At 38.4% G+C, this 12,121-nt stretch overlaps 1 protein-coding gene across 1 annotated transcript in view; it reads left to right on the top strand.

The window, feature by feature from the left end:
• Nucleotides 1-5,802: 5,802 nt before the first annotated feature.
• si:dkey-11f4.7 (piezo-type mechanosensitive ion channel component 2) overlaps nt 5,803-12,121 on the top strand; it is a 32,137-nt gene continuing 25,818 nt past the window's right edge. Inside the window, exons 1-10 of the mRNA XM_037105640.1 lie at nt 5,803-5,866; nt 7,262-7,357; nt 9,924-10,025; nt 10,256-10,301; nt 10,383-10,542; nt 10,641-10,863; nt 10,973-11,186; nt 11,388-11,565; nt 11,747-11,845; nt 12,014-12,055. Of these exons, the coding sequence (XP_036961535.1) occupies nt 5,803-5,866; nt 7,262-7,357; nt 9,924-10,025; nt 10,256-10,301; nt 10,383-10,542; nt 10,641-10,863; nt 10,973-11,186; nt 11,388-11,565; nt 11,747-11,845; nt 12,014-12,055 (1,224 nt within the window). The remainder of the gene's footprint in view (nt 5,867-7,261; nt 7,358-9,923; nt 10,026-10,255; nt 10,302-10,382; nt 10,543-10,640; nt 10,864-10,972; nt 11,187-11,387; nt 11,566-11,746; nt 11,846-12,013; nt 12,056-12,121) is intronic.

Below are 12,121 nucleotides of genomic sequence, written 5' to 3'. Positions count from 1 at the left end.
AATGTGTTATCAGCCCCTCACATCACCACCGAGCCTCCAAAAACTGCGCACCGATAGACTTTTTTTTTTCCTCCTCAAATTCCCGGCTCGGGTCCGACGAATCCCTTCAAGAAAGGAAAAACCATCAAAAAAGGGCAAAAGGGAAAAGAAAAAGAAAACGTGACCAAGATGCGAGAATCCCTCGAAATGTATCCACGTTTCTTGCAGGTGAAAAAGCAACCCCCGCTGTCAGGCTCAGTTGCTGTAGCCTACATAAGGCCTATATGTGTACACATACACACGCTCATACAAACATAAGCTACATATATATATATATATATATATTCCTCTTGAATCCGAGGTGGGTAAACAGGCTACAGGCTGGAGACTACATGTGCATTTACATTCACAAAAAAATAGGACGCGGGGTTGTTGTAGCAGCACATTCCCACCGCGAAGGCCGCTCCCCTCCTGGCCGCTGGTCGTGGAAGGTGAAAGACAGGAATAACCAATTCTTGGAGGTTATTATTTTCTCCCTTTCTCTCTCTCTCTCGCTTTCTCTCTCTCCGAGAATAGTAGCCTACACTGAGGAGATAGACAGCGCTGAAGAGAGACGGGGTGGGGCCACACGGCGCTCATTGAACCCTGGGAAGGAAGGACCGAGAGAGGAGGAGAGGAGAGGCCGCTTCGACTCGTCACGTGGGCCGGGCGCGGAGCGGCGTCAGCGGCGCGGCTCTGCGGAGAAAACGGCGCCCTCTTCAAAGAAACCCAGAGCACACGGTTTGAAGGGTGGGAGTCATGAGCCGCAGCCGGGCCGGGGGCTCCCAAGGCTGGCTACACGGCCTGTCACAGGACACACTCTAAATCCCCTGGCGCCAATCCGAACAACCCAACAATGGTACTTAAACAACAACAAATGGTACATGACTGTATAGTCCAGAGAGAATGTTTCATCTACGGATGTCAACCTAGCCTGTTCTGCAATCATGATTGAAAATATATATTGAAAATATATAGCTGGTATGTTTGTTTACAAAGAGTAATGATATAAATAAATGAGCTTTGAAAGGCATCATAACATCTAAAGACCAGCTGGAGTAGTATTAGTCCTTGTTTGTTTTAATCATATTTTATACACCATTTATTTATAACAATTTTAATAGTGTTAATGTTAAGACACTCGCTAACACAAACAGTTAGGAACAAATTCACCACACATGATCAAATATCATGGGTGAAGAGAATATTACACTCAGGACTCGTCTGTCACAGGTCTCAAGCATTAGACAGACACACATCCCCCTGTGTAGGTGTGTGCTCTAGAATTTTATAGTTTATCTAACCTGCATGTCTCAAGACTGTGGGAGGACACAGCAGCACCTGGAGGAAACCTGTTGACACATGCCGGACATGCAAATAACCTGAACTCAGGAGGTACACAGAGGCATCATGGTGCAAGCAAAATGTGCAAAGTCATAAGCTGTCAATAGTAGCCTTTATTTATTTGGACCAATCATTTTAGCCAAAGTGTGGTAAAAAAACAGACAAAACCAAAAACAGTCAATGAGATAAACAGGTACAGTAGATTGTGTCTGAACAACATGCAGTCTTAAAACCAGCAATTCCATCTGGTCACTAAACTCATCACCAAGATGTTGTTTTTGAATATGCAACAAATCCTCTCTGTGAAGCTTATTATAATATCTGGAGAGCTGTTATCAATGAGTAAGTACAATTTCCTGAGGATCTAAATAACAATTCAGATCTAGTTCATTTAAATATGTTTTATTTTTGTACTGGATGAGGTTGGTTTGCATTAAAGGGGGCAGGTGGGCCTTGGCAAGGGTAAGCGCTCTACTGAATGCCATTCTAGTTATAAATCAATATAATTAATTTTAATTAATACTGCCAGCCTTGAAATGTTATCAGAATCAGAATTCCTTTAATTTCCCGCAGATGGGGAAATTTGTTTGTCACAGCAGCAACAGAATATTACAAAAACAGAAACATATTACAAGAAAAGAAACAATAGCAAAAATAAGCAATAAAATTATAGAGGGAAGAAATAGACATTTAAACATATTTACATGATATAGTGCAAAATTAGCAGCAGTTTTTCTTGTTTTGTATTGTTTTAAACGTAGATTTTAAATACAGATATAAATATGAGAATAAATATGGGTGTTAAAGAAATTGAAATGTTAGCATCATTGATGATAAAACAACAAAGGTATATTCTAACAACTAATGGGGCTAATGATTTGAGGCTAAATAAAGACATTATGGAAATGTTAAATGACATAATACTTCTTCAAATAAGTTATGCTGTTAATTATGCTATTAAATAAAAGGTTCATCTTAGTTACAGGGACAGGCCATCAGCTCTATTGCTGTTAGGCTTGCTAAACACTAGGTGGCAGCAGTCTTCTTACGCTGAGCTGCATGCTTGGGGTTAATGACGTGTGTCAAGTCAGTCCAAACTACCACATCATTCTCAGACGTTTCAGAATATGTAAAAACAAATCTCTTTATTTATAAAAAAGTGATTTTGCAAAGGGTAATTGGTTTCCTGCTTAAATTGCTTACTTACTTTACTGATAATAGCAAAGGTTAAGTTTTCATGCAAAAGGTGTATGAGACAGTACTATGTCCATTTCAGTGTCAAGTCACTCCTGACTGTGTTGAACGTTTCAGGATTTGAATGGGTGTTTATTATGGACTGTAAAATTAAAGATCAGGATGCTTTTATTTGCAGACAATACCGCTGTTTGTTTTTTGTAAACCATAGTGCTTCCCTTTTCTTCTAATAAAAAGCAGATGATCTATTTCCTTCGCTTTTCATGACTTACGGAAACACCCTGAATCCTCTAGCCAATCATCCGAACTCCACCCAGATCCATAACCAGTTCAAAAAGTGAAATACATCCGTGAGCGTACTAAGAGCTGTGTATGAATCCCCCGGCTGTCCACTGGGGTTTGCGGTGGGCTTTGGTAGTAAGTGTTATGAAGACCTGGTGCTCTCTCGTGCTTGAGGCCAAATCGCCCAAAATCTCTGAGGAACAGCCTCCATTTGGACTAACGTGAAAACATTACTGCCACACCTCTTTTCTTCAGTTTGGTTATCAAGATATGCTATCAATATACTTGTACATCAGCTGGATTAAATAATTATAATATACACATATATGTAATGAAAGTACATTCTTTGCCTATACCAAAGTCTGAAAATCTTGAGTTTGAGTCTATTAAAAGCAAATACAAGTCATGACTTAAAACTTCAAGTCAGAATTTTCCGTTAATTGTCTCAGCATCAACATTATTTCACTCCACTTCCATGCTTATTTTGGAAACATTTGTTTTGTAAGTGTTTTTATATACACAGTCTACGGTCTGTATTGTTACCAGCTCCAGCCTGCAATGTAAAAATGTAAATTGCAGTGTCCCTTTGTAGCACGTTGTTGATTCCTATTAAGCTTCTTGTTGTGATAAACACAAACATTCTCATGAAACTATTAAGACCAAACAAGTATTTGATTTACATACTATGGTATTAATGCAGTTGTGGACTGTAGAAGACGGTGTGAAAAGGTGCAACACTGATAGAGTTTGGCAAATGACCATATGTAGATATAAGAGGAACTGATATGAGACTGTTCACAGCAACAGATCAATATCTGCTAAGCACTCATCAAAACCAAGGCAATAAAATTTGTAAGAGTTTCCCAATCATGTGTCAGGGTGCCAGTTAGTCTATCTTGCTTAAACAAAACTGATTCTGGCTAATACATGTCAGCACTTCCTCTTATGCACAAGCAGCACACAAATTATTGATTAAGCTCGAGCCCCAATTTCTAATCTTTAGACCAAACCAAAGCTTTGACAGTCATGAGACAACTTCCCAAATAGTCTTCACTAATTTTCCCACCTTTGATCTCTTAAATATTATAATGTATAATCCATTTATATTAATATTATATTTAATACACACAAACACATACACACGCTTCTTCCCCAATAGCACCACCCAAGACCCATTTTTCAGCACGTCCGCTCGCAGTTCTTTTTAACTGCACTGTCATGAAATGTTAGCTGCCTACTCAGCACTCATTCTCATCATAATCAATTTAGACCTACTGCAGACGGGTAATTGAATGTGTGTTTTCCTCTCATTGAGTCAGAGGGTTTATCTGCCCACAGAGGAGCATCATCTGCGATGATCTACAGATAATACACACACTGAGTTTATCAGTTTAGTTTGGGCTTAGTTAACGAAGTTGGGATTGTCTGGTATTAAGATGATTACAGATCATTAAATTAGATGCCATGATATTCTGAGTATTTTGTAAAAATGTTAACAAGAAATTGAGTGAAGCTCTTTTTTTTACACCCTCCTTTCCCTTTCATAGTGTTAGGGTGTCTTTTCAGGACCACTCTCATTAGTTTGTCATTAGTAGTCGCAAGTGGAGCTCACTAATGATTTTTTTGTACTGTACTGATAATTTTCTCTAATAATCATCTAGTCTATGAAATGATTTGCCATGTATTGAACCCAAGCTGATGTTAAAGAGCTTGTTTTGTTTAACAAACACTCAAAAATCCATTTTTGATTCATAAGACTTGGCAAAAACAGCAAATCCTCATAAATAACAAGGCTGAACTGATGAAAATTCCTCATTGAAATTTTTTTCTGATGATTGACTGATCAATTAATTGACTCCATATTGAAACTCTAGTCCTAAACATCTGCGTAGAGTTATCGATGTACATAATGTAGAAACCTTACACTTAATATTAATATGATGAGTAGCTGTAGGCCAACAACTTAAGACACAATACTTATTTGATTTCATTATAACATTTTGAGCGATTTTTTGCTTCTTAAGCAGTGTTTTCTTGTTTGACTTCCACACAGAGTAATCACCAATTCCTCTTCAAACTGAATACACTTTACCATTATCTTTGGAGGATGCTGCAGTGATTTCACTAATATTAGTAGAAGTAGAAGTTAGTGTTTTTGCTAGTCTCAGTCCTTGCATTGATCAGTCCTCTGTAGTCACACCAGCTCTTAATGGCCTCACAGCCATGAATATTAGATACACTTCCCTTCACCCCACAGGGCAAATATGATGAGCCAGCCTGACGCGGCTGTGCGGAGAAAAACACAATGCTGTGTGAGTATCTGTCTGGATTCAGAAATCAAGAAATTAGTGGTGGTTTCAACATATTGCGTCAATAAATACAAAGATGCCTGCATGCACATTCAATACGCTCAAAAAAGACTTCCATGAAAGTTGTCATAATACTGTCATAATCTAAAAACTCACAGTTTATCTCTGCGGCTGCTGCTGTTTGTTGCTCTGGATTTGCGCATTAATGGAAGTATGTTTTTCAGTCATGTAATGATAAGCGGATATTCTCCTGAGTGAGATTAGCCTCAATATGAGCATAGTAACAGAGATGCTGGGATACAACCCATTATGTCTGAGAGAGGGAGAGGAAGAGGGAGGGAAACGAGGGTGTGACGGAGACACAAGCAAAGAGCGGAGGTAGTCATCAGCCTCACTCAATTTCAAATCAAGATTCTCGGTGTTCACGTAAATTTTGGACTGGCATCGCATCTGTCTTGTTTGAGTGTGTTGGACTCAACCTATATTTCCTGAATTTTTTTCCACTGTATTGGAGGATGTTCTGACCGCGACTGCATACATTTTCTTCTGAGAAATGTGTGAGCAAGTTGGAGTTTCCCTCCTAACTGCCAAGACATCTAGAAGGTGATAGTATCTAAAAGAGCAGTTTGGGTGTCTCTGACACAGAGAAGGCAACATGGCAGGAGACCTATTGGTTGGGATGCTCTATAACTTATTACTACCATTGGTTCTGCTGACTGGTGAGTTAATGTCTCTCCTTAATTATTTCATTCATATACATTATTGCTGATAGAATACACAGATGGTATTTTCGATTATTTTCCCACAAACTGCTTCCTTTGGAGGCATTTATTTTTGCATGCTATCAGCACTGGTTTGATATTTATATATTAAGTATAATTCCTCCTTTTAGTGGAAACAGTCTATATTGTAGGTAAAGTATCAGTGAGGTGGAGTAAATCTTGTAAACCTTTGATGAGAGGTGCAACACTGGCTCAGTCGCAGGGATTAAAAAGGCACTCTGTTAGGTGCATTCATATCTTATGATACATAAATTAAGTCTTGAGTGATGCTATTGAACGAGCATTTCGCAAGAAGCAGTGTTTGTTGCCAGTTCAGGATTGAGATGGACAATGCTGCCCAAACATTTACCTGAACAGTATTGTATCCACTATGATGTGATTCTTCTCTTAGACACTGTCTGAGAGCTGATGTTTAATTTACCTTTGCATGTCGCTCTGAGTTTCAAATGGGAAGTTTCACCTCACAAATTAAATGTGCTCACTAGCTGAGCATACATTGTAAAAGGTGAGGATAATTTAAAATTATGGAATATTATCAAAATATGTTACATTTGATTTGCTGTTGCTGGTGTGGTGTTGTCATGATGAACAAACAGATAATATTCCTTGTCTTCTTACCGTAAGAACAGTATGAAGGTTACGGATTGTTTTACTCATGTTTCATCTTTAGCCCTGCAAACACTTCATTGGCAGAGCACTGTTTAACCTCACATCAATTTACATTACATTGTAGTCAAGATGCCAATGTTTTGAAAAGTTACCAAATACAGGCTGAATTACAGGAAATAGTTAATGTATAAGACATCTAGAATTTTCCATTCGATCTACTTTTGTAATTACAGAAAAAATGGTGTCAAAGTTCAATACATTACGCCCCAGACCAAACACATACAGGACTTCCAAGTGATTCAGTGAGAAAAACATTGATTTAGCTGCTTTCAGTAAATCTGCATTTAAAATAGGGATGTTGCGTTTGGTAAATTTAAATTTGCTTTGTGGATTTCTGTCTACTTATCTAAGTTCAGGCAGTCACTATAGAGGACTTTCAATTTCATTATGTCAACTAAAAATAACCAGGCAGATATTTTTCTATTTCACCTGCTTGTGTGTTACAAGACATGTTGATTTAGATGAGATGTGGAATTTTCATCACATAATTTTTTGTATTAGTTTACAATCATTCAGGCAGGTTATACTCACACAAGTTAGTTGCTTCCTTCTTTTCTTTTAGAGTTTCCTTGGTTTTCAATGACACCTTTTTGTGATTGAATTAATTACAAGACTATTATATTTAACAGATGAAATATGTGTGTTTTTTCCTCTGCACCTCAGCCACTTTGTTCCGTTACAATGGTCTGTCAGTGGTGTATTTCCTGTTTTTGCTCACCTTGCCACTGCTGCCGAACCCCACCCTGGTGACCATGAAAGGTGAGAGGGGACCCAAACACTAATTATATTATATTTATGATTTTGCACGTTTTTGTTTAGATTTTAAAATCTTACAGCTTACACTTTCAAAACCATTCTACTGTGTAAAAAATAATTCTCATCAACACCAATGGTAAATTGTTACGGTGGTATAGAGCAAAAGCTGTAACTTTGTCAAACACTCATATTTAAAAAAAAAAATAAATAAATTATTAGCATTTCCTGTGAGATCCTGTTTTACATAACTGTAAACTCAGTGATGAAAATTGTGTGAAAGCAAATGAAAAATAAGACAAAAGATTAATCACTGATTAGTTTTAACTGCTATATATCTTCTCTTTCTATTTCTACTTTACTTTCTTTTGCAACACAACATTATACACACAAATGTATTACATGTAGGTCATCCCCCTGACAAATAACTCATCAAGGGAGAAAAATTATGAAAATTAAGTTATAATTGTGTATAATTCTGCAAAGTTTGATGAAGCAAAAATGATTATATTGAGTCTGACAAAAAGGGGGCTTTTGTGTGCGTGTGTGTGTGTTAGAGTGTGTGTGTGAGCGTGAGTGTGTGCTTTTTCCATATTGATCACTGCATTCAGGCGAATTAAAGTATCTGTGCTCCTCCCTCAAACTACTTTGTAAAGGGGATGTGGTTGGAACGGTCAAATCAATTATACATAGCTTGGTAATTACAGCAAGGAATTAAAAGATGTGATGTCAGCATTTTGACGACATTTTTTTCCTTTCACGTTACATCCCTCCATCTAAAATCTGTTTGCCTTTCAGCCTGTCTTTGAAAGCTGCATACATCCCACAGTTATATTCATCTCTCTAATATAATCCAGCTATCGGTGGTCTAAGTGGTCAAGCGTGTGCACATCCTGTGTGACTTGGGTTTTTGTATGTCCACCTATAGTTGGGAGAGTGCTTGTATGTGTGATCATGCAACTCCCTCACTGGGAAGCAGAACGGTTTAAGTGAAACAAAGCTTTTAGTAAAAATCCTGAACATCAACAGTATATTTGCTGGCTCAGCTATTGTTGAGCCACATCAGCGACTGTGAGAGCATTGTCTTTTGGTCTAAAAAAACAAAACAAATGAATGGTAAGCTACGGGTTTCCAGCATTTACTTTTCATAGTTAATAAAACTGCATAAATGTTTTGCACTTGTTATAGCTTCAACTCGGTAGATGCAGCTTATCAAAGCATATCATTTATTTTACAAAATCAAAATGTAAGATTAAACATAATGGGTAGTTGTTTAAATGCAATTTAAACTCCACAGTTCTGGATTGTGTTGCACCAGCTGTTCATAAATCCATGTTTAAGTTTGTGTCTAATGTCCTACAGTCTTAGAAACTATGAGTTAGTTTCAGATGTACTTATTAAAGTTGAAACATTAAAACATATTAAATAAAGACTCAGTAATGTGTAAATCAATTGCTGGTGAAATGTGTAGTGCTGTTCGTTGGAGGCAATCAACCATGTAACAGGAAATCTCTTCAGCATTACTAACTAGGGTTGCAAATTTATAGCATGGAATGAATGCTGGTAGCCATATAGTGCACGTTTGTCTATATACTCATTTTGAATTCCACAGTATTAATGTTATTAAAAAAATGTCTGTCAGGACATAACATTTCTGTGAAATTATCACAAGTTGAAGGCATCAACCACCAAACCCGAGTGTGTCATGATGCGGTGTTGGTCAGTCAAACAATCAGCTCCTTTGTAAGCTTTCTCATCTCCAGTACTCATCCAGATAACTTTCTAAAACTATAAATTAGGTAGTGTTAGCATGCTAGCACTCTAAACTAAGACAGTGAACACTGTTTAAATCTACTGAATATCAGCATGTTGTAAAGACATTTTGGTTGTTTTTTTGTAAGAAACTTCGGTTTAAATACTACAGCTACATAACTAGAATACAGTTGCATACCCAGACTGGCATATTTCACTTCAGCTTTCTTATTGATCTGTAAAAGTACTCACAATGAGTCTGAACCAGTTCAATCTAAAATACTGCTGAGTGTCTAGAAGACAAAATTCTACTGACAAAAGTGTTGAGATGAAGATGAACCAGGTCCATTGATTAATGAACAGTATGTGTGAGTGTGTGTTTGTGCGCGTGTGTACATCAGATTACAACCACAACTATTACTTCTTGTAGTCCGTTTTCTTAAAGCATATTATTACTCATAAGTCATTTATGCAGGAGAAAAATAATAATTCAATAGAATGGAAGACCATAAACATGTGGGTTTCAGCAACGACCGTACAAACTGCTTGAAATTATTGTCATTCCATACAACTCTTTCACGTGAGCTTCAATATAGAAATAAAACTGAAGATCGGAAAGATGAAATCTTAACATTAACAGCTCACAGGATGTTCCTTTACATATATTCATTATAAATTAATACTTACCATGAGCTAATTTCAGCTAAGCACACTGAAACAATATTGTAAATAATTTGATGTGAATTTTTTAAAGATCCTAATTTGTAGTTAAGTAAACTTTTGATTCCTCATGGTTTCTCTCATTTGCAACTCAATTCAGGTAAAACAGGTGATTTTTTGCGGCTGATCATCTATACAAGTTTCACCCTCCTGATCCTCCAGTGCTTCATGCAGATCCCCTTCTCCTACATTCCACTACATGGTAAATACAAACTTGTGTGACTTCTCAAGATAACAAAGTGTAAAATAAAATGTCACCAGTCCTGTGGGCAGACTTCAAAGAAATATTGTTGAATCAACCATGAAACTGAGAAATACATACAGTATATTGTAATTTGTAACAAATCTTTTTTATCATGTGAAACTGTAAAAACGTCCAGGAACCTAGAGCAGCTTTGTTTCCAGCTTGACGACCATGTTTTTTTGTAACAGTTAGTGGCCCGTGGGAAGCTGTCCTCTACCATGTGGGCATTGTAAGGTATGGACGAAGCACACAAACATTCATATTTTCGAGGAAAAAATCTCTGCTTATGCAGTTTCATTTTATGTGTGTTTCCAGATTCAGCTCAGTTGATGCTGGGAACATTGTGCGTCTCCTGGCCCCAGATATAGTCCTCCTCTTCTCATCTCTCTTCATACTGAGGCTGTGCAGAAAGCTACTGCGCCGTGTGCCACAGGTCAACCTCAATGAAAATGGAATACCAGCACCTGCCCCGGAGGTAATGAAGGACACTCACCATCACTTTTTAAAAAATAATTTAACTTTAGGTTAAGAATACACAGTAGTATTAACCTGATCATTTCATGGGTCTGGCAGGAAGTGGAAACATCTGAAACATCTGAAACAGAGTCTGAGGAAGAAAGTGACACAGAGTGCTCGTCCTTTGACAGTTCTGATATGACCACAGAGACGGTTCAGACCGGTCCGCCCCAGTTTGTCCAGAAGCTTATAGTGTTTGCAGCTGGACTGAGGCTGTTGCTATCAGCGATCATGAACACAGCAGGGAAAGTGGTGGTGACTTTACTGTTGGGCCTCGCAGGTAAAACACAGGTGCTGGTGTGAGCATGAAGGCACACTGTACTTAGTTCCTAAGTTTATGTCAACTTCACTTTTTTTTCTCAGCTGTGTGTACATGTGTGTGAATGCAGGTATCATGCAGCCCTCCCTCACCTCAGCTGTGTATTTTGCGGCGTTTCTTGGCCTGGTTTGGTGGTGGATTTTCGGCCGCTCCATCAGCATGCTGATATTCAGCTCCCTGTGTGTGATGATGGCCATCTTCAGCGCAGGACACCTGCTGGCACTGTACGTCTACCAGCTGCCCCTGTCCCAGCAGCTTGTGCCGCCAGATGATGTCTACCCCAGGTACAGAAGTGATTAAAATGTAGGATTAAACTGGAGTATTGTAGTGGAGTGATCTGAGGGTTTTATTACATACCATGTACCAGCTCATATCTATTATTGTCTCTCTCCCTCTCTGCACTCTACCTCTCTCTTCGACTATCTCTCCTTTCGTTCTTCCTTTCTCATCTTCATCCTGCACTCCTTCCCCTCTACCTGTCCCAGATTGTTTGGTATGATGGGAGTGATCAGAGTCAACAGTTCTGACCTACACACTTTGGGTCTCCACCCACATGTCATCTGGCCTGATTTTGTCAACCCTTTTCTTCTGCTGCTGCTCTACAACACACTGGTGGCTCTGCTACACAAATGGGTCCACATCACAGAGGAGGTTTGTATGTGTGTTCGTGTGTGTCAGCTAATCTGCCACATTGACTTCCACTGTTACAAGTGCTGCTTCTTCCACTGCTACTACTTTTACCACTGTCAATACCTCCACACACTAGACATGCAGGGACTTCTCCCAATATTCAGACAATAGTGAACTTACATGACAGGCTTCTGATAGCTGTTTTATTTCCCAGGATATTGTTAAAGGTGAGGAGGCTGAGAGTCCAGCAGAGAGTCCGGAGATTCCTCCAAGCTTCTCCAGGGTCATTTACATCTCAGGAGATAAGCAGGAGGTAACCTACAAACATGGATACATTTCTCTTTAAATGAATTTTTGGTCCCAGTAATGCTCGTTGTTAGTTTGTTTGGATATAGTATGTGCTAAACAGCTATACTGCAATTTTACTTTGGAATTTAAAAACGTTTCAAAGATATAACAACCTCAGCATCTCTAATTCCAGCTTTTAAGCAGCACAGATGAGGAAACTTATCTACCCGATGAAGTAAGTCATTCTTCTGCTAAACGTTTCAAGATGTGTCTGATTGATTGATAACAAGGTGAGATGTGT

Source organism: Acanthopagrus latus, chromosome 7 (assembly GCF_904848185.1).
Source record: "Acanthopagrus latus isolate v.2019 chromosome 7, fAcaLat1.1, whole genome shotgun sequence".
NCBI lineage: Eukaryota > Metazoa > Chordata > Actinopteri > Spariformes > Sparidae > Acanthopagrus > Acanthopagrus latus.
Note: the sequence above shows the minus strand (reverse complement) of the source record. Positions and strands in the feature narration are given on the sequence as shown.